The sequence below is a fragment of the Phaethon aethereus genome (genome assembly GCF_964289735.1).
Source record: "Phaethon aethereus genome assembly, chromosome: 3".
Lineage (NCBI taxonomy): Eukaryota > Metazoa > Chordata > Aves > Phaethontiformes > Phaethontidae > Phaethon > Phaethon aethereus.
This window is the reverse complement of record NC_138576.1, coordinates 33,715,819-33,743,102: the sequence shown is the minus strand read 5'-3', so window position 1 is coordinate 33,743,102 and position 27,284 is coordinate 33,715,819. Positions and strand designations below refer to the sequence as shown.

General features: G+C 38.4%; 1 protein-coding gene across 1 annotated transcript in view; it reads right to left on the bottom strand.

Annotated features, from left to right (window-relative positions):
• COL19A1 (collagen type XIX alpha 1 chain) overlaps positions 1–27,284 on the bottom strand; it is a gene marked incomplete at its 3' end in the record, with an annotated part of 197,051 nt that overhangs the window by 147,452 nt on the left and 22,315 nt on the right. The window contains exons 4-9 of the mRNA XM_081998313.1: positions 18,419–18,542; positions 17,753–18,028; positions 15,979–16,059; positions 13,758–13,883; positions 13,222–13,284; positions 3,193–3,246 (exon numbers count right to left, since the gene is read on the bottom strand). Of these exons, the coding sequence (XP_081854439.1) occupies positions 3,193–3,246; positions 13,222–13,284; positions 13,758–13,883; positions 15,979–16,059; positions 17,753–18,028; positions 18,419–18,542 (724 nt within the window). The remainder of the gene's footprint in view (positions 1–3,192; positions 3,247–13,221; positions 13,285–13,757; positions 13,884–15,978; positions 16,060–17,752; positions 18,029–18,418; positions 18,543–27,284) is intronic.

The following is a 27,284-nucleotide window of genomic DNA, read 5'->3' as shown; positions in this document are numbered from 1 at the left end:
CCAAGACAAACTTTGTTCTCCATATTAGCCCACAGCAGATCCAATCTCTCAAATGGCAAGAACCTCCTAGAAGTCTACGCTACTTAGATTTGCACCTATTAGCCAGCACAACTGTTGCAAAACCACTGCAGCATTTAGTGAATGGGAAATTATGTTGTCAGCTATAATATGTCTTACAAATGACAGAAGGCCAACTGCCACATTTGAAGACAGGCTGAAGATATGTGAGGTATGCAATCTGTTTTCACACTTTAGATACCTGAAAGTCAAGGCCATATATGAAGCCTTACAGACTTTTCACTGTTTACACAGATCTTGAAAATTAAGTATACGACCATGGAACATTTTCCTGGGAGATTCTCCTGGTTCGATTCTCTCATGTAATAAAGTATATTGGATAGGATTATTCTAACTTTAGTTTTTCACTACAATGTCAGGTATGTTTGAGATAATCAATTCTACAGAAACAGGACTTCTAATATCCAAATGTATCTCATTCTAGGCTAAACCTCTAAAATTGGTCAAATGAATTGATATTGCTGCTTACTCATAGCAACATGAGTAAGATCTAACACATATTTTTTCTCTGAACCTTTCCCCACAGAAAGAAATATGAGCAATAGAGTATTGCACTGGATAGTTTTTGGGTGTATCAGAAAGAGCCCCTCTGCTCTCTGAAGCTTCAAACTGCATTTACATAAAAGATAATAGTATTTTTTTTTCTTTTTCCTATTTCTAACTAGTGACTCAGGCACATCTGCACAAAGCTCAAAAAAATACAGTGCAGAAAAACATAAAAATAGCTGTACCAGTCAAACAAATATAACATCTCCAACAAAAGATAATGCATATTGTTTATCCTCTTAAACCCTTCAAACAGTAGTAGCTCCTGCGAATACTCTCCCAGCATTGCACAGTCTGCCCCTCAACTTCCTGAAACATAGGAGACACCTTTGTATATAACAGTGCTCAGACTATTTTTATTCCTTTACTGTGTTTATTTATCTTTGAATCTATGTACATTTTTAGCATCCAGAACATGCCAGAAAAAGGAGCACGAAAAGGACACACACAAATTCACATCGCTCTTGATGCATCAACCGAGACCGAACATGTTAACATCATTCACAACACAAGGAAAATAAAGTGATTCTACCTCCAGAAAAGAGCTAATAATTCCACAGAGTACAGTACTACTCTGCATAGACCATGACAACTCTGGCCAGCAGAAGCTGGGTGGCTGGATCCCAGTTTCTTCCTCTAGCTAGGTATGTACAAAATATTTTGTTTGTCCTCCCCCCCTGCTTTTTTTTTTAAACAGCTTTTGTTTTTTCCAAGTTCAGATTCCACAGTAGTGGAATGAACAGTAGTTCATTTTCAATTTGCAACAATGGTATGGCTTTTATGTAGTCTGAATTAAAAGAGTTATAGTGTTCAGGAAAAGTACAGTGTCTTGATATTAAATGTGATATGACTGTTGAGCCTTACATAAACTAACAGGAGCTTTGGGATTTGGCCTGACAGTGAATCTGCAAGGCGCTAAGCAAAAAAAAAAACCAAACAGTATTAACCATGGAAACTGTAATAATAACTTGTACTGGAAAAGCAATGTAGCCTGGTAATTTTAAAGAAAGATAACATCAGAGAAGGAGCTACAGAAAGAGCCAAGGGAAAACACAGCTTCATTCTAGATCAATGTCATTCAATCTACAATGTTTTACAATAACTCTTTCCATTAATTCACAGCTGGGAGCACAGTAAAGTAAAAACTGCCTAGCTGGATCAAATCAAAGGTTTCTCTAGTCAAGTATACGACTACAACTGTGGCAACAACACATGCCTAAAGAAAAGTATAACAATAGGGCAACCATACAGACTTCTCCAGTGGGTTTCCCAGACTTCAGCATCTTGGAGCTCAAGAACTTTTAGACAAGCAGCAGTGTCTGTCTGACACACTCCCTGGATTTTTATTCCATCAACTTTCTAATAAATTTTCAGACTGTTTAAACCCTGTGGCAGTGTTCATACAGTAATTACGTAATAATAGGAAGAATGAGCTGTTTCTCTCCTTTTTGAACTTGCTATCAGATAGGTTTGATGCTCTAGTTCACACACTGAAAAGGAGAGTAAAATAAACAAATAAATCCCTATTAATCTTTTCTGTTCCACTCATGATTGTACAGAGCACAGAATAGGACATATTTTGTCTCAGTTGTGCCTTTTTCATGTCAACCAATGAAGTGCAATATTGAAATTCTGAGCCACTCACAGCAACAGCTGCCTTTAAAAGGCATACTTGTTTATGGTACTGAAAGAACAGAAACTTGAAGTACATGATGAAAAAGAACCTAAACTGACAGAATTGAGGGTTGAGGACTGAAATAGTGATGTTAAAGATACCACTGAAATAAAAAAAAAAAAAAAAATTCCAGTGAAGTGCACTAACACATGTATCTGGAGAGTTTAATACATTATATATTAACCAGCTGCCATGTATATGCAGAAAAGCCACTGTTTCTTTCAACTGTTACTATGGAACAGAGAAAAAAATAATCACTAGAGGCCACATGATTAGAAACTCCAGCAACACGCTGTTTCCTCATTGTTATGACGTCTGTCTCCTATACTGAACATGTTGGATTTTAGACTGGTGGACTTTCTCTAATACAGGTAACTAGCTCTGAACTGAATAAACCTGTATAAGTGCCTTTAATTCACACACTAACATTCTAAAATGAAGTGAATCTTACTCTCTTGAATACACAGGTAGGCTGACATGCTTTCTTCGCCATGGCTGTTCCCAAGTCTTTGCTTATATGTCAGTGGTGTTTATCTCAAAGCGCTACCAAGTGGCCTGTTGAGAGCATAAGAGCTCTTTTCTAGACTTGCAGACCACAAACTGCATAGGGGAACAAGTGGCTTCCTTTGGTCTTGTATAGCCCTCCCTTCTAGAAAAAAAAAAAACAAAACAACAAACAAGTGCACCTGCAGAGAATACTATTGATCTGAGCGGCTTTTTCAGGGTGCTACTAAAACATGGCCGTGCAGGTAAGAGAAGTTAATTTTCTAGCAGAAATGTTCTATTCTCCCATTTCTGTATGTAATTACCAATAAGCCACTGACAGAATGAACACTTCCTATCAGTCAAATAATATAAAATCAATATCAAAGTATCAATATACGCAAACATACCTTTTCACCAGGAAGACCAGCAACACCATCCTGCCCTTTCACACCCATTTCACCCTACAAAACAAATTATTCAGTTAGAAGCTCTAAAGACTTCTGAGGTTAACAACTACTCAGGTCATATCTGATTGAATAGAAAAGTATCTTCTACCATGTTTTTTGTCATGCTTAATAATGTAGCCACTGTGGAGGAGAATACCTTACATGTAACATTAAATCAGGCAAAATAAATACATTTTAAAACACCTATCATGTCACTTAAGACCCTTATGTGACACATACCTGCACATGCACAGTTCTACAACAAGCAGATCTGCTGATTTGAAGGGAATTCACTGCAACAGCAGAATGAAGACAAGTGGTTCATTTTCACTGGGTTGAGCATGTTCTGTGCTGAGAAAGCTCAACATGTAATACAGGTTTCTTTGGTCTAAAAGTTATGTACCCACAATATTTCTAAAAGATACTATCTAAACTCAGTTCCTCTCTCCCTCCCTGTTAACCCCCCAGAGAAAGCAAACCCTAAACCATAAGTAAACCATAATAAAAATCTTAGTTTTAAGAGACAAATGACCACCTGATCAGGAGAAGTATGGAATATCCTAGCAGCTACAAATTGGATCACGAGTCTTAAAAATGAAAACATCAAACACAGAAATTTTGCCTAATAATGTCAACTATAAAGGTTACAAAGTTTAAAATAAAAATCAGGTGGATGCTAGAAGAATATAACGAAAGCACTCAAACCATATTATAGTCTTCATTTAAAAGCAAAACAAAACTTCAGGTTTGTCTACTTGCACCAAGAGGAGAACATCTTCTAGCAAACAGAAAATGCTGCAGCCTCTTTTTGAGAAATCCAATTCTTTCTGAAGAAAACATCACTGGTTCGAAAATAATTAACTATTAAATTGTTTTTCAGGAGAAAGGATTGCACCAAGAAGCAGAAGACCCACATTTACACAAATATTTGGTTCCTAAAATAGGTTGTAAATCTAGGTTTGGAGCCCAAATCTAAAACTGCAAACTTAAAAGTTGCTGCTGAGGAGTAAGTGCCCAAGACCTCTAAACTCAAAGTGCACAACTTCTTAAATATCAGGATCCAGGAAACTGATAATTCTGATATTCAGCATATGCAGAAACTTCTCAGTACTAGACAAAGTTCATCAGTTTAGTCAATAAATCCACTCCGCAGATATTTGTTACTGCTTCATGTTTCTCATGGTCTTCCCAAATGGGATATACACACAGTGCTGCAGTGACTTCTTTTTCTTCTGTTACGTATAGGACAGGAGATGCTTGACTCAACAGGGTAGCAGAAAGGCTTTGCCTAGGCCACAGAACATATACGTTCTGTGCCCTCCGCAATGAGTGCCCCCAGCCTGCACGCCAGCTTGCTTGGACTGCCAATGCCTGCCAGCACACTGGTGGTCACGGACTCTAAAGTTATTCCTAAATTCACAAGAGGAACATTAGGAATTGCACAAGTCAACTGCATCCCAGCAGCCCGGTCTCTTTCCTGAGAGCAAGGAGACCAGGTTCCTATCTGGATGACCGTTCCCGCATTTTGTGTGAGACCATCCCTGTGTAAAGTGCATAACCATTTCTTAAATTACAACCTATGTCTCTCCATCAGGTTTAAAGTGATTTTAATTAATATAGTTATGGTACAGTAACATCAGCTAGGTATCCCAGAACTCAGTATCAGAATACAAACACTGCTGTAAAAATTAAAAACAAACAAACAACGCCCCCCCCCAAAACCCCAAAACACAAAAAACCCCAAAACCCAAACAAAAAAAGCAAAACACAAAAACCCCCTACTAAAACCAAAAATCTGAAAGAGCTTCATAGGCAGAATACTGTAGTACCGTTACATTTTCCAATATAAATGTAATACTTCTGTTCTGAAATGAAGTTATTATCCTTTCTGGAGTTAAGAAAGCAGTAGTGAGGTTGGCAAGGAGAAGTACATAACAACAGTATTTTCTGTATCCCAGAACAGCCATTATAAAACATTCAATCCCTGGTAAAGGAAGGATTTACAATATATGCTTTTCCTCAGCATTCCCTCTAGGCTGCCATGCAGCAGCTGCTGACTCGGCACATTGTACTCCAAGGTGTAACTCTCCTTATGGTCTACCTGGGGAGCCTGTGGATTGGATCCAGGGCCCTGGATGGCAGTCTCAGTTAAGTCCCAGGAATTCAGTACTTTTGTCTGTAGCTTCAAGATAAAAAGAAGAAAAAACAAACCCCAAAACACCACACCAGAAAACCCCCAAAACCCGAAGTGCTACAGGTTAGGTTTCTTCATTACCTTTTTCTAAAAGCAGTATCATGTGTCCTAATGACTGTCGCCATAATTTGAAGTAAGCTGTCATACCCTAATACTGCTGTTGTTGCTTCTTGCCAACCATAAAACTTATCTACCCTCCTTGCCCACCAAGTTCTTAACAACTATTCACAGAAACCATCATAAAATAACTGCATGTGCACAGCCTGGCTCAAAACGCCTTTGTTTAGAACACGTGAGCTAAGCAAATCAATCAAAATGAGCAACTCCCTGGTGCAGAGCACCATTCCAGCCATAAATTTAAGCAGCAACGTAACATTGCAGAAGCAGCAGTGTGCTGGTGGAGCTTATAAGCCATCTCTTGGGTCTTTTTTATTCAAATATTGTAATGGTCTTGTTAGCTCTATCTCAAAAGTAGACCAAAATCCTGTGTGTGTCAATAGCATGAAGCCACTGGCTGTATGAGAGATAAAGAAGCAGGACTGGCCCCTGGTTACCTTATCTAATCACCCACAGGATAACTTTCTTATCTATGCACGCTCTGTTCCCTTATGCCACTTGCCAGTTTTTTAATAGACCAGAACCACTTTGTTACATTCAGCAGTGTATTTTTATAGACTGTATAGTCTAAAATTACACAGCCTGCTACATGCCAGGAAGCCTTTAGCATATATGACATACTAGCCAGTTAACCGAGGTATGTTTACATTTCTGTTCTACTAACCACAGACTCCCCACCTTGAAGACAAGTCTACTGCAAATTAGAACATGAAGTCATGCTTCTATCTTGTAATTGTGATTTTAATAACCACAGTTTGAAAGATTCTAGGTTTTTCACACTTTTATTCAATGAGTTTAGAGATCAGATACTGTATGTTGTACAACCTATAATAGTACTCACACAGGCAGCATGACAGAATAAAAAGGAAAAAACAGCAGGCAAATGCATTTTTAAAAGGGGTTTTACCTATTTTTATTGCATAACGGCATTTCCCTTTGCTTCTGCAGAACACAAAGTCCTCTACAAAACCAAACAAGCATCCTCTTCTCTTTCTTACACAGTAGATGCCAAAAATATAAAATTAGATGAAAAAACAGGTAGGCCTGATGGTCAGGAACCATCTACCTCTTTTATGCTTTAACATGAGTATTCTAACTCCCAACATTGAGCTTTTTAAGTTTAGGTAACTAAATTAGTAAGAATGAGAATAAAGAATCGCATTTGCTCAGAACTACCAAAGCCAACAGAAATATATGCTGCCAGAAGAACAATTTCATAAGCTGGTGAACACTAGCATACAATACTGGCATTTATAGGTTATGAGGTACACTCGGTGTAACAACATTGAAAGGTAGAGCCTGAGCTTTGAGTCTACTGTTAGGATTTTCTACTAAGGATACCAGTGAAGATCCTTTTCCGCTGAGCACAAGATACTTATTGACTAAAACATTTAAGCCATACGACATTTTTCAGAAGTGGATCTTTTGCAAATAGTAGTATGGCTACTATATTTCTGACAATGTTTATTTTGGTAAACTCATAAGCAGACAGGGTGGAAATTCAGCAGGGTGAAAAAACTAAAAAAAAAAAAAAAAAGAGCTTCCGTCAACTTTCCATAAAGCCAAGCCAAATGAAATTCTTAAAAAGCGATTGCAGACAGCAAACCTGCTTCTTTTGAATGATACCAATCAGCCTTCTATCTGAAGTGGAAATAATTTGCACATCTGAGACCACCTGCAGTATTACAGTTGTGATCATTTTTTTTACATTAATGATTCAGAGAGTTTCAAAAGCACCTGACCTTTACCTCTTTGCACCAATCAGCCTTTATTCAATGCACCTGTTGTAGAACTAGAAAGGATATGCTAGTAACAAACACAAAATACAGTATCTTGATTCCTCTACAACACATTACTGTTGAAGAATCATGCACCGCAAAGATAGTCTAAAACCAAATGTGGTGATAGAGAGAATGACAAAGTGGTAATTACTTAACAAATTACAGTCCTTTCTCATATAAAACCAAAAAAGCTTATTTTAAGACAGTATTTTATTTAAAGACATTATTTTCTCTCTTACATTGCAAATATATTTAAAATATATTTACACTGTGATATGGAGTGAAATTAACCTGACGCTTTAATATTGAATCTAGACACAAATTCTACAAGGAATTTTGAGAGGAAGAAAATATTCTCAGCAGGGTTCTCTACTGATCAGGTACAGATGATGATTTTAATACTAAGATAAAAGCAAGTGCACTTAATAAATACAAAGAATGACAGTAAAATGGCCTAGAGCACACACTGCTAGAGTATTACATTACAACATTGCTCTTGTCTACCATGGGGACATATTGATTCAGTAATCTATGACAGTTTTCAAAATAGTCCTTAACCAAAATCAGTTTGGTTTTTTTTAAGATTTAATTAAGTAAATTAGCTTTCTCAGTTTTCATCTCTGTGTTATTATGTGTGCCAATAGCATCGGAAACAACCAAGTAAGAAAAATATGTATTATTATCAAGAAAGAAATACCAGCACACTGAATTGAGGTGCTCCCAGCAGACAGGGTACTGGCAGTGTTTCCAAAGCTGATAAATTGGAAGGCGAAAGAGGTAATGTAGAGAACGCATCCTTTATACTAGATTTGTCATCTGTATGATTGATGGCAGAGGCAGCCCCTGTAAGAAATTATGTAAGCTAAAATTTAAAACTTAGATGTACAGAAAGGTAAACAGTTCTCATGATTATAAAATGGTGATAGAAGTATTTAGACCTGGAAAAAAGCCAACCTCATTAGGAAGTGTTAGTTGATAAATACAATGAATTCAAATTCAGAGAATTTGCCAAGGGTGAGGAAGAGAACTCATCCCAAAAGGTGGCATCACTCCAGGGTTCCCCTGGCACTGGGGGAGAAGCAAGGAGTATATAGCCCAGGAAGGATCATCCCTGTTATTCCCAGTAGAAGTCCTCAGGCTGTTGCAGTGGAGTGTTGCCCTTTGGTCATTATAAGGTTTTTGCCTACTAAGTACACTGGCAATTCCTGACTTTGTCATCACTGACAGCCAGCCACATTTTGCCCATATTTTTTCTTTTTCATGCATTCTAGCTTCTAGGTCCCTACCAATAATCCGTGCAACAGAAATCAGATCAGAAAGGAACCATTCTCAAAGCTGCATAACACGATAGACATGGCTCTGGCAGAATCAGGTGGACCATGGTTATAAGAGGAATGACAGAGAGGAGGAAAGGAAGACTAGCAAGGAAAATGGGCAGAAAGAGCAAACAACTAATTTGTTCTCCATGAGTTCTTTTTTCTTATCGTTCCATTACACATATTTTCCTAGTGCAACAAGATATTGCATAAACCTATCTCTACCAATCCTAAAATAGCCTTTTGAATGCCTTTTTCCTTAAGTAAAATTTAAATTAATGAAGCTCACTTGAATAGCAGTAAATTTCTCCATGGTGTGCATCAATAGGCACTTTAATGTTTGAAAGCACTCTGCCTCTGGCTTTTTGCTCCCTGCTGTACTTACAGCATTAACCAATGACCTGTTAACACAGCTGGGAATGGTTTAATATTATATCAAAATATTTAATTATCTTTGGATTACTATTTAAAATCTTTTGTGGGCGTAAATTTTGCTTAAAAGAAATAAAAATAGAAAGATAACATACCATTACTTTTTTTAGCCTCTTTGATAGAGAAAATTAGTTTGTATATTCAGAATATATGTAATCATTGCAATTACTGCAATCTGTATTCCGTCTTTCTGAAGAATTTCTACGTATTGAGGATGAAACAGGACCTTCACATTGTGATCAAAAGACATTTGCCAACAAACATATTTTTAAGAGTCTGAGTAGCAATATACTATGCTGAACTAGTAGAAATTGCTTCCAAAACAGAAAACATGCTACATTTCTCACTTAGCTTAGCAGAAGAGGAAACCTAGCTCTATGGAACAGGTATCAAAATGTGATAAGTCACAGGAGACTTCCACCTGACTTGTGACCACTTGAAACTTGTGAAATACACTGTGCTAAGAATCAAGCTACTGTAAGAGTAACATGGTATATTATTCAGGGATAACCTATATTGTACAGCTGACTGCTGCTGCATCTCAGTTTTCATCTAGAAGCTATCAGGCAGTCCAAAAAGTATGGTTCAAGGGCAGAGATCAGGAAGCAGCAAAGTTGGTCCTGGTGACCTTTTGAGTCTTAATTAATCAGATGTTAAAGAAGAGGAGGTTGTCCCTTGCTGCAGATGCTGATCTCCCAGCAATTAAAATCCTGCAGAGCAAACATCCCTGGATCCAAGATTGCACGGGAAACAAAAGGGACAGGGACTACTGCCCTTGAGGCAGTTTTTGCTACACAGTAAGGGGAGTATGATACCAAGCTGAACAGTCTGGTCATTCAGAAAAGGAGACAGTCGAAATGGAGCAGCTTCTTCACCCCTGAAGCACCAGAGATAATACTTCTATTGTTGAGTGAAGAGCTATCCTCATAATGTCCTCAAAAAGCCACAATGGAAGGCCAGACATACAAATAGGAAGGTCATTCACACAAATGGAATAATTTTGATCAGTGACGCTCCTGTACATTCAGATGAACAGCTTGCCAGAGATGCATCAATATTTGCATGAATGCTTGTTCCAGTGGAAACATGTCACTTTAGTCATTTTGGCCCACAATACACTTTGGACTTTGGCTCAGACCTGTTCAGAGGTACTGAGATGAACCAAGAGTGCAGGGCTGCCAAGGGTACTGCCAAGTGAACAGGAATGAAGTGGAAACAAGCTAATAATGAAATTCAAAATGCCTAAAAATGGCTTATCAGGTATCATGCTTTGTTCTGGTGATAGCTTAGATATTCCTGAACAGGCAAAACAGAGTCTGATCTTAGGAAACATATGTGTTAGACTGAAGGGTAATTCTGGGGGGACTGCATATAGCCTAATACCAATTTGTGTATGTAAAGACTTTCTTGCCAATCCCATCACAACAAAAAGACATGTAATATCATACAATTAATTACAGTGGATGGGAAATAAGAATGAGATAACGCAATATAAAAGGATAAGGAATGTTGTGCTGAAAACAGTCTGGAGAAGAGGAAGCTGAGGGGAGACCTTATCGCTCTCTACAATTACCTGAAAGGGGATTGTGGTGAGGTGAGTGTTGGTCTCTTTTCCCAAGTAACTATGCGATAGGACGAGAGGAAATGGCCTCAAGTTGCGCCAGGGGAGGTTTAGATTAGCTATTAAGAAAAATTTCTTTACGTAGAGAGTAGTCAGGCATTGGAACAGGCTGCCCAGGTAGGTGGTGGAGTCACCATCACTGTAAGTGTTCAAAAAACATGTGGACGTGGCACTTAGGGACCTGGTTTAGTGGGAATGGTGGTGTTGGGTTGATGGTTGGACTTGATGATCCTAAAGATCTTTTCCAACCTTAATGATTCTGTGAAAAAGAGATAATATCAACAGACACAGAAATTTCCTAGGAAAGAAGCTAAAAAATTAACCTTAACTTGTTTTCACCTGGTTGCTGCCATGGCAAGGACATTTAAATATAGTTATTTGCATGCTAATTATAATAGGATTTAGAAGCAAAGGAAAATAATAAAATGAGGAGCTGAGCACAGGCAAAGTGGGAAACATGGGCTGAAGAACCACCAGACAAATCGTAGAAATCCTCTTATTTTGTGACTGGCCAGTGAAGTCATCAGGAAGCTGCTTATTTCATGTACAGAATATTACAAAACATCCAATCACAGTCTGTTACTCTCCTTTACATAACCTGGCAATACATCATGTACCCTGCATGTCTGGAATAGTCTGGGGTCTTTCTGCCTCTCCGCTTTTAATTATTGATGTAACAAGGCCATCACTGAGAGTAAATGTTACTGAAAACTTGCATAAAAGCACAGGTGAAAAAAAAAATTGTTTTAATGCCTAGGAGAACGTGACATTCAACTCCATCATGGTAGGCACTATTCAAGGCATTGTTCATTTGCTCCCAAAGGTCAACAGTGATGTGTTCTTCACCCACCCTCAAATAAAAACAAACAACCCCCCCCCACCCCAAAGCTAGGAAGTAGCAAGTACTGGTTATTCATATGGAAGGTTCAAATTAAGCATCTTTCTAGCTGTTTGCTGTACTACCTTTGACTTCAGCCTGCTGATTAATTGAATTTTTTGAATTGACATTCACAAATGTCAATTGATTATCATTAGGCTAAGCTGCTGGATGCACGTAATCCTGCTCAGGCTCTAAATATTCAGTGAAGTATCAGAATGGCTGGTGATAAATAGATCAGATTTGGACTTATAGGTAGGAGGCCACTACCAAAAAACCCCGTCTATTTGTATAAATCTTGAAAGATTTATTTTTCATGAATCTCAAGTCTAACAATTTTCAGTTTTACATCTAAAACAAAAATTTTGTACCTTGCAATTACCAGCCATGTCAGACATGCCCTCATGCGATTTGCTATCAGTGGCACACAGAAGTTGAAAGGGTTCATTGACTGTTGGATGGTTTTTCAATCGATGCAATAGGGTTTTCTTTGTAAAACGAACGGGAGAACGGAACTGGAGGTGACCAGAGGCACCCATATGCTTTATTTAGAGATACTATGCTTAGCACGGTAACTATTGCTAATTGTAAGTTAGAAAGGAGGGGAGGAGTCTTGGGGGAAGACACTATCAAGGAATTTACTTAAATTTCAGCCAACTATGTGGATAAGCCCTCTCAGAACTGGACCCATTTCAGCCAGGTACTGCAGTCCTAGGAACAGTGCTGGCTGTCTTCACAAACTGTTTCAGATCATGTATTAAACAGTGTGCTGTGAGGGAGGATGCTGGATTAGGACACCTCCATTCTAACCTCTGGATTAGGACATTCCAGGTATCTTCCTCTCACACTGCAGTCCTTGAACAGAGAATTCCTACCCACTATTTTTCTGGCTGATTTGCAATAGTTTATTTGAGTTGCCCCCTCTATTAGCACAAGAAAAACACATTCCCAGACATGTTTTAATCCATCATCCTCAGATAAAATTTAGGGAATGGAGTGTGAATGGAAAACACCTGATATGCTAACCTTCATTATTAGAAGACCCCCAAGCTAAATAACACAGGAATGTCACGGTAAGCATTACAGAACAAGAATACAGAATAAGCCCAAGGAAAGGAGCACCAACTGGCCTGTCCTAGGGGCTTGCCAATGCCAAGGTCCCTCTCTCTTCACAGTTAAGAAAGTTTCAGGTAAGAGTGATGTCAAAGAATATACAAGGCTGAGGTCATACAAGTGAATTCATACCCTCCTACTTGATGACTGCAAGGATGAATCCACCACACAGGATTCTGTCCATCAGCAGTGACGTACACACATGATATGGGAAAATCCTTGTCACAGATGACACACATGACTTCTCTTTTTTTGGATAAGGGAAACAGGCAACAGGACATGCTGACAGAGTTGGGTAGCCATGTGCTTCCCAGGCAGGTAAACTGTATTCCATGGAGTTGCTAAGGGGACCCCAAAATGAGACAGCTGTAGGCTGCCTGGCAGGAAGCCCATGTGCAGAACCAGAGACTGACTGATAAAGGATTTAAAGGAGTCTCCCTGTACCCAGGTTAAGGAATAAATAGAAACTTGATGAATTTTCTTAAGAAAGATGAGCCAAAGATAAAGATTTGAGAGAGAGAATTCAACTGATATTTTACCTTTTCACCTTTATCTCCTTTCTGGCCTGGCAAACCAGCTACTCCTGGCAATCCTGCTTCTCCCTGATTTTAAAAGAAACCAAAAATCAACAAAGAGGCAGATCTAAAATATGTATTTGGTTTGGTTTCCTTGTCTAAAGACAAAAAAGCCTAACAAAGCAAATGACTCAGAATAAATATAGTGCAACACCGAGGAGAAGGATTTTAAAAAAAGCATTATGTAGTAAGTTATTTATTCTCAAGTAAAAACATTTACACTAAATACGTTGTTTAAATATAATTCTCATTTCTACCATGAATTTTTTTTTGGGGGGTGTGTATTCAAACAACTAAACCTCACAGGCCTCTGCAACTCTAACTTTAAATTAACTAAATCTAAAATGTACTTACATTGTATTTCCAGAAACATACATTACAACACTACAAACCAGTAAGATATTTTTCATAACTATAAAAAAACCCCACAACTTCTTTTTTTAATGCCTAGCAGGCTTAAACAACACGATGCACTAAAAAGCAATAGGAAAACCTCATACTTTATTTGGAAAGCAATGGCATCTCTCTCTAGATTCTTGCTGCATTCCTGGAAGTGTGTATATTTTGCTGGCATGAACAGACACTGGTGATGAAGTTGTAGCAAGTAACTTCTCCTCATGCGGGCACTAAAATAAAAAGAAGATTTTCTGATTTTTGGTCCACTTTGGTTAATAGATAAATACCATCTAAACACTATTTTTAAGTTACTTTGTTTTAATACTTCTGTACACACCATATTACAGAGAAGCCACAACAATTGCTGAACAGAGGAAAAAGGCTATCGTAAAATGAAGTCTAGACTTTGTGATCCTTCTGTACTAAAATCAATGCCAGTTAAAACTGATCTGACTGTCCCACTTCTTTCTTCTAAAGGAGCCTAGACAGAGGAAGAAAGTCTCCCAAAATTAGAAGTACTAAAGCAGAAAATGCCCATGGGAGAAGAAAAAAAAAAAAAACAACAAGGAAAAAAGGGTACTTCTCAATCTCATCCCATTCTCCCCAAAATGAAAATGCCAGAGTGAGTGTGAGGGAAAATTCTATCATGTTTGGATAATGAAATATTTTGGGCATGTGCAGTTTGGAAACAAAAAAAAAAGCTCTGAAGCCAATATTCACCTGTCTGTAACTCATGAAAGCTGAGCCAACCTGAAGATATACTACAGGACAAGTCAACAGAACCTGATAAATTTCAGAAGCTCTCATTAAGATTTAACAAGTTGTCCTGAAAGCCTTCCGTCAAAGAAGCTTAGTGTAGAAATTTGTATCCAAGGATAAATTCCTTCCATTGAATTACTGAAAATGTAGCCCTTATAATTGGTAAGGAAGTAATGAAAAAATAAAACAGAAAGTATAATGCTGGTTTCAATATGAAAGTCATTAACAAGTAGTCCACCATTTTTCACATCTTCAACATCAGACACACAAATGAAGCTGAAGGTGCCTTTAGGTATATAGCTGAATGAATGTAAGACGCTATTAATAAAGCCTATCCTTGATTTTTCTGTGTTCATATACAATTAGTGTTTGTTTTGTTTTTACCTTTTTGCTACTGTGTCATAACTGCTAAATAAATTGCATTTCCATGCACAAATGAGAACCTACAGAAAAAAATCCATTCATTTCACCTATCCATGAGCTTGCATATTCAAGAGAAAGCCTACACTATTAGCAGGAATGCATTTTGAAGTATATTTGAACAATAAAATATTATTTAAAATTGAAATTTCCCTTGAAAAATTAGATCCAGCCTCTTCCATGACTCTGAGCACCTAACAGTTGTCAGTTCCCACAAAGAAAAGTTCTTCTGCTCCTCTATTCTTGGGCAGCTTTATCCCTCCATACTCTTTTCTCCAATCTCTTTGCAGGTGGAATCAATTAGTCCTTCTGCACGCTCTGGGTTTCTTTGCTGACTGCAGGCTGGGTGGTGATGGTATTGTTCACTACCTCAGAGGAGCTTCCACTTACAAACTATTCATAACTAGCAGACCAATATTTTAACATATTTTCTTTCTGAGTCTATTTTCTTTTTTTTTTTTTTCTCCAAATGGTTTGATTCAGCAAAACAATCACATCTGCAACTTCAAGCATTTCTATAGTTCTGGTGTCTTCCAGTTTACCCTGATTCTGTCTATCAAAACAAAAGGGAAAAGTGAACCCTCTAAACTAAATCAAAGTTTTCCCTTAAGTTAAACAATACATACATCTCAGCATGTGCATTACAAAGAAGAAAGTATTTGGCGATTATGAAATGCCCATTTCTCCACATTAGTGCATTGAAAAAATGGAAACACCCTCAACACCTTCCTGTTCTTATTCCGTCCCACTGTCATGCTGACTTTTCCATGGGCTTTGGTTATCATTTGTAATGTTTCACTAGATGCAACTGTTATTGAAATGGTCTCTGTTATTTGAAGCTATCCTCAGGTCATCGCACTGATTTGTTTCCTACTCTCTGAGACCTCCTCAGTTACTAATTAGATATTAATAAATGTTAAGAAATGCATTTAAAAAGCACTAGCAGCACCTAGTGCCTTTTACTTAAGTTCTACTATGCCATTTAGTTAGGCAGCAAGAAACAACGTACCATGACTCCAGATACAGGATTCATTTCTGGAGGTAATTAATCTAACACTTCTACTGAAATTTCTTTACAACTCTTTAGTAAGAAACAAGGAAGCAATTTCTTTCGTATTAACATTTGCATTTTAACAAATAACTTACCAGGTCAGCAGATATTTCACAACACGTATCTTCTGTTGCAAGTTTTGGATTACAATAAACTGTTATGCGGTGAAGCTCAATCTATTAAGAAATATAAAAGAGATTAATATGAAATGTAAAATAATAAACTTCCCCCCTGAAATACTGCATATTTCTAAAATGCTGGGAAAAAAGACAAATCCAAAACAATTACACAGCTCCTCACTTAAGGAACAGATTATGCAATTTATTACTTTGATGTAAATCACATTTTAGATTTAATTCATCTTATGTGAGCTGCGTCCCTCTGTACTGCTCCTGCTATGCTACACAGGCATTTTAGCCCTCTAGACAACCTCTGCAAACATTCTTTCCAGAACCATAATTTTCTCTTGAAGTGAACTAAAGGTTTGTTAAGCTCTATTTCACATATATCTTCTATCACTTTGGACAGACCTTTGCCTGGACCTTGCAATTAAATAATTTGAAGAGGAAAAAAAAAACAAACCCAAAAACCCCACCAGATTCTGTACATAAACCTTCTGTTTCAGAGATTCTAGGTGGATTGGTGAGATGAACAGCATCTTGCCCTTGTATGCCTCTTTCTGCATCTGTTTTGTATCCTCTTATTCTCTCTCTTACACTTGGTATTGGGCAAAGTGACTGTACAGGATCTGCTCAGCTGCCTTCATCAGCTTTATGCCCATTATGTCTTCCTGCAAGCATGGAAATCCCAACTGACAACTTCCACTTGGAATTATCTGGCCTGTGCCATGCACCCGACACAAGATAAGAAGAATCTGCTCCTTCTCCTATGTGCTACTTGGAAATGAGGAGATGGTACATACATTTCAAATAAAATTGAAGTCAGCCTTTGAAAATAAAATGAAGCATGAGCTTGGCCCCTGACTCCAAGCCAAAGTGTTTAGCACCTCACAAGACTGGTTCCTCCCACAATGTTAGCTTGCTGTTACAATGTGCTGTTTTCATCTGGACCTGTACAGTGTACATAATATAGCTGAAACTTTCAGATGGTCACTATAACCTCCAAGCCAGATGCTTTAAACCTGGTAACTGATTGTCAGCACACTTAAAAGACCCCTGACATTTCCGGGAGCTTTCAAATTACTTGATGTGAGCTCTCTGCAAGAGAAAACAAGAGAACATCTCTGGGACAGAACACAGCCCAGAATATTATGGGGTAGCCTTGGGTAATTCTTGCACCAAAGGCTGCAGGAAACATACCTCCAGCCAGTTCCTAATCCCTCCCATTTGGAGCGAGGAATGACAAATATGAACAATGTGCCCCTGTTTCTGCATAGCTGAATTACCCTGGAATGTGGTACAATCTTGATACAGAGATAATGCTCAGTATTTTTGTGTCTCCCCTTTATCAGAGACACAATGTAAACAGGTGACTGATAGAATCTTTTTAATAAATCTCACAAAAATTGAAAGAAAAAATTACCAATGGAAGCTATATCTAAGTGTAGTAATAATACGTCTATGGTTATTATGGGGCTCTTATTCCAAAGCGAATACAGAAAAATAGACTCCTGAAACCAGGACCGAGTTTTTGTAGTTACTTTGGTAACAGAAGGTTTACCTTAGCAGATGCTACAGCACTGAATATTATTTAGAGAAAAAGACTTAAGGACTTCAAATTAAGAACACATACTTAAAATTAATAACCAGTTTTGAACCTTTTAGCTACATAATTGTTTACAATGGTGTTAGAAAAAGCACGGCTAAAACATGACTTCAAGTTATTGGGTTTTCCGTTCATACTACTCACATCTACAGGCTTATCATCTGCAGCGCGAGAAGCAATCAGAGTCCTTCCCCGCAAGTCAATGGTGAATTTTTCATCAGTCTGTTTTCTCTCAATTAAATTACAATCCAAATAGAGGGAAATGATCCCTGGCTGCACGCTAATACCAAGCTTATGCCACTGCCGATCAAACAACGGATAAATTTCTCGACTCCTGAAAGTGTAGTGTAGTATATTTCCCTGAGCAGATTTGGTCATATACTCCACAACCTTTTTTGTACCATCCAGAAGGACAGAGATCTGAAAGCAAAATAAAATAAAAGCAGCGGTCATTTAAAAGTTATGACTATAAGAATTAAACACATATAAACTATATATAATAAAAATACTTCGACTACATAGATTGGGCAAGAATTATGTTATGAAGCATTCTTCTATATAACTTTATAAATACATATCAGCTATAAATCATACCATGTCTTCTTATCAGAGTTTGCATTCTTAACTCAATACATTAAATCTCTGTCATTCTTATAATAAATCATCAATTATTTTGGAGCAGTCAGCCTATTCCATATATACTGTAGCTAAATCCAGTGGTGAAACATCCACTAAGTTATATATGCCATATTATATGGGGAAAAAAAAGAAACTTAATGAAAAAAAAAAAAAATCAAAGATGAGTCTAACCTCAGGTGTGTCATACTGATTTAAAACTTGCCATATATACCAACGCTCTTTCTTGGTATTTCGCCGTACACGGAACGTAGCAACAAGAGAGTATTCTTCAGGAAGCCCATTTGGAAATACTTGCCTACAATAGTAGGGAGGAAAAAAAGATTTCTGGTTATTATTACACACACAAACGCTGCTTAGAAATAACACCTAGTAAAAACAAGGAGCCAAACACTCACTCACACTCATACAAATTCACAGGCTTCAGTGCTCAGAAGTGCCTCTTCTCAAAAAGTACAATTCAGTCTATTTATAAGAATAACTGGCTGAAGACTTCCCTAATGAATTTTTTCTTCTAACTTTTTAAAAATCTGTGGTTACTATAAATAGAAGTCTTAAAAGGACTGCTGTAAAGTGAATGTGACACATAAGGATATTTTAAAATACTGCTTTTCCCAATTTATTGCTTGTGATACTGGAACAAGTTTCCCAGAGGATTTGTGGAATAATCCCCATCCCTGGAGACTTTCAAAACACAGCTGGACAGGGCTCATAATGCTCTGATCTTTCTTTCAAGTTGGTCCTGCTTTGAGCTGGGGGTTTGAGCCAGTGACTTCCACGGGCAACAACTCAGACATCTTGAGTATCAGAACAGCTGGACTTTAGTAGGCTTGAACAAAAACAAGGAATGCATTTCTGAATGAATGATGTGCTGCTGTTTAATTTTGTTATTCCTTTCTTACCTAAGATATGTAGATGCATCTAAAAAAAAGTCTGACTTGCTACCTAAATCACAGGTTGCAGTACACGCCACTTCTATGAACAATTTGAAAGTATTAACACTGCTATTTACTGAAAACTGTCAGGACTGCCCAACTAACCACACTGCAAAAGGCATTCCCTGGATCAGAGTGGAGGAGACCTAAGGGTGCCACACAGCAGGAAATATTCCTCCATTTTTCTTCACAGAACCATGTGAAGAAAACTGTTTAGTTCCAAAAAACTACAAATGGGATTATAATTACACAGTAATGAACTATAAAGGCTTTATTAAAAAAAGTAAAACCAAAACAAAACCAAGGGGAGAAAAAAGAAAAGAGGAAAGCACCAGCTGACAAGACAATAACCCGACAATGCTCCTGGAAATCAGCGCACTTCAGTTAAATTAGGATCTCAGGAAAAATGCCTTCTATGTAGAGAAAACTGCTCCAAACCCTGCCAAAGAGCTTCTTTATGGACTAACACCTATTTAAGACCCTTATGTGGGAGTTGCACGTTGGCTTATTTCCCACAGCAGATTCCTGTTTTATCCCAGGACCGAACTGACTGCTCTCCCCATTGGGTCCACATTGTTAGTGGACCCGTATGCTCTGTTGTACAGCTATAGAACTTTCAATGTCAAAAAGCAAAGCAAAAGTGAATAGGCTTCCCAGGACTTTAAACTAGATTTCATACCAACTTATTTTAATTATAGCATAAAGAATATGTGTATGCTTTACAAAGAAAATACCTTCCTTGTGCATCAGTTATACATGAGTGCATCTCTGCAGAACAGTAAGCTATCTGGCAAGTTCAGCAAGGGCAAGTCCTGCCTGACCAACCTAGTGGTCTTCTATGATGGAGTGACCACATCAGTGAACAAGGGAAGACCTACTGATGTCATCTAAATGGACTTCTGTAAGGCCTTTGACAAGGTCCCCCACAACATGCTTCTCCCTCAATGGGAGAGAGATCAATTTGATGGGTGGACTGTTCAGTGGATGAGGAACTGGTTGGATGGTTGCATCCAGAGGGTAGTGGTCAATGGCTCAATTTCCAGATAGATAGAGATCTGTGATGAGCAGTGTCCCTCAGGGGTCCGTATTGGAACCAGGACTGTTTAATATCTTCATCAATGACATAGACAGTGGGATGGAGTGCACCCTCAGCAAGTTTGCAGAAGACACCAAGCTGAGTGGTGTGGTTGACATGCCTGAGGGATGGGATGCCATCCAGAGGGATCTGGACAAGCTCAAGGCATGGACCTGTGTGAACCTCATGAGGTTCAACAAGGCCAAGTAGAAGGGTCGGGGCAACCCCCACTATCAGTACAGGCTGGGGGATGAAGGGATCGAGAGCAGCCCTGCTGAGAAGGACTTGGGGGTTCTGGTGGATGAAAAGCTGGACATGAGACGGCAATGTGTATTCGCAGCCCAGAAGGCCAACTGGGCTGCATCCAAAGAAGTGTGGCCAGCAAGGCCACGGAGATTTTGCCCCTCTACTCTGCTTTGGTGAGACCCCACCTGGAGTCCTGCGTCCAGCTCTGGAGCCCTCAAAAATGAGCCGAGAAGTGGAACACCTCTCCTATGAAAAAAGGCTGAGAGAGTTGAGGTTGTTCAGCCTGGAGAAGAGAAGGCTCTGGGCAGACATTCCAGCCTTCCAACTCTTAAACAGGGCTTATAAGAAAGATGGGGACTGACTTTTTAGCAAGGCCTGTTGTGATAGGACAAAGGGTAATAGTTTTAAACTAAAAGAGGGTAGACTTAGACTAGATTTAAGGAAAGAATTTTTCACAATGAGGCTGGTGAAACACTGGCACAGGTTGCCCAGAGAGGTGGTCGGTGCCCCATCCCTGGAAACATTCCAGGTCAGATTGGATGGGGCTCTGAGCAACCTGATCTAGTTGAAGAGTCCCTGCTCACTGCAGGGGTGTTGGACTGGATGACCTTTAAAGGTCCCTTCCAACCCAAGCTATTCTATGATTTTATGATCTGGGCATGGGATCAGCCCTATGGTTTACAGCACCCAGGCAAGCTAAGGAGATGGCATCTCAGGTTTACAGCTGTAAACTAGACAGGATATCTGGCTCTGGGAGTATCTGTTTAGGTCTCTGAAATCAATTAACTCTGCCAGCTAAGCTCCATATTGGGAGACTCAGGGAAGTTTATATTAATGGGCAAAGGGCAGACAACTGTGTAAGGGAAATGAGCAGCAGTCTTCATCAAATGAAAGGAGGAGAAAACATGATTGGTATGATACCAGCGGAAGTAGTTTCTAGACATGGTAGGCATTCTAATAAATATGGAACACACTTTTTTTTTCCCATCATTGTTGCTTTTACTATAAGCCTCCCTGACACTTCAAGAGCTGTCTAAATGAATAACAGTATTAGTCTTGTAAAATTTTAAATGTTTCTTTCAGAATATTCTCAAAAATATTTGGTTTTGTGTGAGTGCACATGATATAAAATTATCTTCCTTAACTGTTTATCAAACCATTTGGGAAACGGGACAAGAGTTTTGGGCCAGCACTGTGAAAAAGCTAGAGTTCACTCTAGCTTCTCTTACCTTTGAGCTTACAGAGAAAACTGTATTGGGAGAAACAAGAAAAGCAGACAAGGTCAAATTAATTCCTAAGGGCATTACACTGATTTCAGTGAAGTCCACTAACGAGGTAAGATTTAAGTAGAATTTCACCAAGGATAAATTCAGTTAGATTCACAAAATAATTTAGGTAGGAAGGTACCTCTGGAGGCCAATGGAGGCCTGCTTCAGAGGGCAACTTGAAAATCATATCAGGTTACTATAAGTCCTGTTCAGCTGAGTTGTGAAAGTCTCCAAGAATGGAGATTACTTCAGAACCCTCTGGTAAACTTGTTCCAATGTCTGGCCAACAAACGGCACAAATTGGTATACAACTACTGTATACCAAAGACGTAACTTAACAGAAGCACTATCTTCATTCTGAGAAGAGTTCTCATTGTGTAACTATATGAACATTCCTTGGTGACCAAAAAGTCATTAACAGGTGCTTTAAACTATCTCAACCCTCTCAGCCAGATCATGAATGCTAAAAGGAAAAAAATGAAGGGATAAAATATTCAGAAAACTAGCATACTATCTACTACTATGCACAATTTCCCCTGTGCTCTTACTCCCTGAATAGCTTCAAGTGAACGTAACAGAATAAAAGGCATTCATCTAGCATTGAAGTGACTTAAGTACAGATGATCAGTACGATACTATAGCAAAATTTAAGTATGATTACCATGGTATCTTCTACTCCATAAAGTTCAGTTAAAACCTCCTCAGATATATGCAAAGTATATATGTGTTTTAAACAATAAATAACGACATTGGGGGTGGGGGGGACAGGAAGGCTGGAACACAAACGTGAACAAAAAACCTTGTATTGAAACATGAGAAAAGCCAAAACAAAACTTTGCAGAATACTCAATTTGAAATTCAGAAATTTTTGAATGCTTAATATACCATTTCATCTGATTGCATCTACCAACATTTAAAAACTAATGAGAAAACTAATGAGATTTCATGTGCAGAGTGAAAACAGTAAAGAAACAGCATTAAATATTAATGAAAAATATACAAAAAATTGTCCCATGTGTCCACATCTCAACAAGTACTTCCTCACAGAGTATTTACCCCTTCCACGTGGTACAGCAAAAGAACAATAGGAAAAGGAGTGAGAATAAGGAAATGTGTACCAAGCTCACCTCAAAGTCTACAGATGTAAAGCACAAATACAGAGAACATGAACTTAGAGTAGAACATCATGCTGTCAGCCAAAAACAGCAAGAGAGATGACAGGTCTTAAGAGAGACCTAACATTACAGAAATATGGGTAGCAATAAGTGCTCCAATTTATTTATAAGGACAACAAGAAACAAGTTAAAACAGACAAGAAAATGAGAGTATCCTTGGCATCTGGTCTCTGAACCAGAGGACGCTTATGGTTTTTTGGACAAAAGTGTCTGAACCAAAATACGTAATCAGACTTAGAAGCAAAAAAGTGAATCTGAGATTTTCCTCTCCCAGGAAATATCCTTAACAGTGAGACAACAGTCAAGTTCTGCCATTCCAGTTGAGAACTTCCTTAGGTTAGGGCAATCCAAACCAGACATCCTTCTTTGACAACCACTCTAACCTTTAAGGCTATGGAAAAGGTCCTCTCTCCCTCTTCTACACTGAAAGTGGTCATGAGGGCTGTGGTTGGTGTTGAATTTGATGCCACCCAAGCTTATTATGTGCGATTTAAGCACAGTCAATGGCTTAGGCTACACACATCTTCGAGTCACAATGAAACCTGGGTGGGAGTTACATGCCTGCCTGCTTAAGCCATGGTGCTTCTGAGCTTCCCTGGAACTTACGCCCAGATGCCAGGGGAAATCTGTTGTCTAAAAATGATTAATTTTAGGTGCCACCAGGGGTTAGGTGGTGCTTGAGAGTAGGCAATTTGAATCATTCTCTGAGACTCAAGCGCCCAAAGTCTGACTAAATTATACTTTAGGTGGAATGTAGACAGTTTCATTTTCTCCCTCTGTCCATATTGTCAGTAGTATATAATAAATAATGAAAGTTAATGAATGGAGCACTGTGTTCTCAAAGCGAAGCACACCCTTGGTGGAAACTGCTGAAAACAATAGCAGGAATTGAAGCTCATAAACTGAATACACAGGCTTGAATTTATACCACCCTATGCTGCTGGATTGAGGTCTTATGAGGAGCAGCTGAGGGAACTGAGATTGTTTAGTCTAGAGAAGAGGAGGCTGAGGGAAGACCTTATCACTCTCTTTACTTGAAAGAGGGTTCTGGCAAAGTGGGTGTTGGGTCTCTTCTCCCAAGTAACTAGTGATAGGAGGAGAAGAAATGGTGTCAAGTTGTGCTGGGGGAAGTTTAGACTAGATATTAGAAAAAAATTCTTTACTGAGAGAGTGGTCAAACATTGGAACAGACTGCCCAGGGAGGTGGTGGAGTCACCATCACTGGACGTGTTCAAAAAACGTGTGGATGTGGCACTTCAGGACATGGTTTAGTGGGCATGGTGGGGTTGGGTTGATGGTTGGACTTGATGATCTTAAAGGTCTTTTCCAACCTTAATGATACTGTGATTCTGTAAATTACAGAGGCCTTAGCTGGCAGATTAAGGCGCTCAATGAAAACAAGCAGGAAAATCTCTAACAATATAAGGTTTTCGATCATACATATGTACATTACAAATCCTGACATTCAGGTATCTCTTAAAGCTCCACAGGTTGAAACAGGTGCATCCAGAATGTTAAAATAAATATACACTGACATTCCTGCAACAACTATGTGCCATGCTATCAAAGCACATGTATACTCAGGGTTGCAAAGGTTTTTGTTGCATTCTCCTCTTTTTTACTCTAATTTTACCTAAAAACAGGTGCTGTGGCCCAAGCACAGCACAGACTGTACATTATGAGGTTACTAGAAGAGCTGCCACAGGAATTTGGCATGAACTTTACAACTGTATTTGTGCATACTTTCCACTTACTTGTTTGTAATTATCAAGTATAGACAGATTTTTTTTCAAAATATTTGCTTATTCATTTGTTTCCTCAAAAGTTCTGAAAATTTCTGAAATGCAGATACCAGCTGGTTGTCCTAGTGCTACCCTGCTAAACGAAGTAATTATGAATGAATTAACTATGTATTCACTGTGCTATAAAAAGTTTTAGTTCTATCTTTGTAAAGCAGCATTGAGTTACCCATATCAAATTTAGTAAGGCAATCCTTTATTTACCTTTTGTTTTTATTAAAAAAAAAAAAACACACTAATGGAAAAGCAGCACCTATTTTTAAATCTCATGAACTCTAATTGTTCCATATCGAATGAGAATGCACTACAGTATATGATAAACTTCCGTATTTACAAGTATCAATGAAGCCTCCAGCTTGCTGAATGATTTCCAAGAAGAGAAAGATGAGCCAGCTTACATTTCCTGAGAGTGAAGTGAGAGATGTTTAGAGTTTATGGCAAGACATATCTTTTCCAGCTGACATATACCATTACCTGGTATATGTCACTTGTAACATGACAATGTTATAACAATGTGGTGACCAGAGCTCAAGGAGTTAGTTTAAACAACTTTCCTACAGTGGGTAATGATTATTTAGTACTACATTGATGGAGACACTGAAATCTTAACCTTGTCGTGTTTGCTAAGGGATTTAAACCGAGATCCATCATGAATATAAAAGTAAAGCTTAGATGACCAAATACAAAAAATCTCCACATTATCCTCAATATTTCTATACATTACTATATTTTTGATTCTTGGTTTTTGCCTAACTTGACTGGTACATTGGGAGAAGGGGAAATAACTAACTAGAACAATTTACCAATCTCTGCCTAGAAAGGGTATTTTAAATTCTTTTCAAATAAAAGTTAAGAACAGGTGTTTGTTACTCAGAATAAGAACTAATTTCCTTCCCATCCATCTTCCTCAAATCACGTTAAGATGCACGATACAGTTTCATGTTACATTAGGCCTCAAGTTGTTTTCATATGACACATTATATGATGCAACTCAAGGGAAACTATTCAGACAGCTTAGGAGTTATTAATTACTTAGGGAGCGCTCAACCCACTCAGAAAATGTACCACTGAAAGCAAAGCTGCAAATTATTTTAACATCGAGAAAAGGGGTTTACCTGATATTTCATATACTTTAGCATGTCTCTGCTTTCATTTACTGAATGGGTATACACAGGTGGCTTTGAAATTTTTTTTGGTGAAATTCCGTGCTATTGCTATCAAAATTTTAAGAGACTTTTAAAAAAGATAGTTTTGGTATTTCTATTTCATATATATACCAAAAGCAAGAACATGTGATTTGGGCACAGCCATTCACTCTTTCTCTCCCCTTTTTAATAATGAGTATATTTTAACATGTAAAAAGATGACAAAATGGGTTCAGAAACTAGCAAAAGTATCATATTATAAAATACTAAATTCAAACAGGATGTTTCCCCTTCCAAAATATCACACCATACCCTGAATGTTGCACAGTAAATTAAGCTGCTCTAATCAGTAGCAAGCATCTTTCCACGCAAGGCAACATGGGGTGGCAAAGAACGACAGCCATACTAGCAGAGAATATTGTGAAGGAAGACGAGTCAGGGAAGAGGAGAAAGCCAGAGTCTGACTACTTCAGCAAGCTAAAACTTTACTCAAGGTAATCTCATACTCCAAAGGATCCTCCCACACCTGCACTGGTAGAGACTCAAGAAAACACAGTGCAACAGAGTGGATCCAGACAACGGATGTACTACAGTAAGGTGCTTTTTTATGTACAAAGCAAGTAAAGGAAATATATAGGGTACTAGAAAGATCTGGGTGGGTTTTGCAGTATACAGGCATTGAGAAGTTCTTCCAGACACTTTTGAGCTCAAGATCTAATGCATGGTTACCTGTGATTCAGAAAGACTGAAGTTGATCTATAGGATTCACTAAGGTCTTACACTGAATACAGATCTTGCATTCAGACCATTTCTTTTCCTTAGGAGATGACCAGAGAACAAGCAAACATACTGCTCTCGGTGTCTGAGAGACCAGGAACACAGATGAGAAAAATGTGGAACTCTAGTTCTTTCACAAAGGGGAAAAACATTTCCTCTGCATCTGCTTTCTCCTAATCGTGCAATTGCATGACACTCTCTGGTGTCCCTCTGCCTCATGCTGCTCAAACAAGATTGGTTTCCCACGTGTTGGCATCACTTACTGACTGAGAAACATGCAGAATTGTCCTAATGTTGCTGGCAGAAAGTGATCAAAACCTGCCTATGTTGTCCCAGTCTGGTTTTTAAACCTGATTCCTCTCATATATATTTTCAGTAGCTGTGGCAGTCAGGTAACACCTCTAGCAGATACCGATGTAATTGATATCTTCAGTTCCACCTGCCCCTCCTCACACGGACGTTACCATAAGAAGTCGCATTCAGTCTACTGGTTTTAGAGGCTTGTGAATACAGTGATGTTTCTCATACCAAGTGCCTTGTTGTTGAGCATTTCTCCACATTCCACGGATGTTAAACCTGCTCATGTCTCAAAATTAAAAGTATCAGTTAGGAAGAGCTCT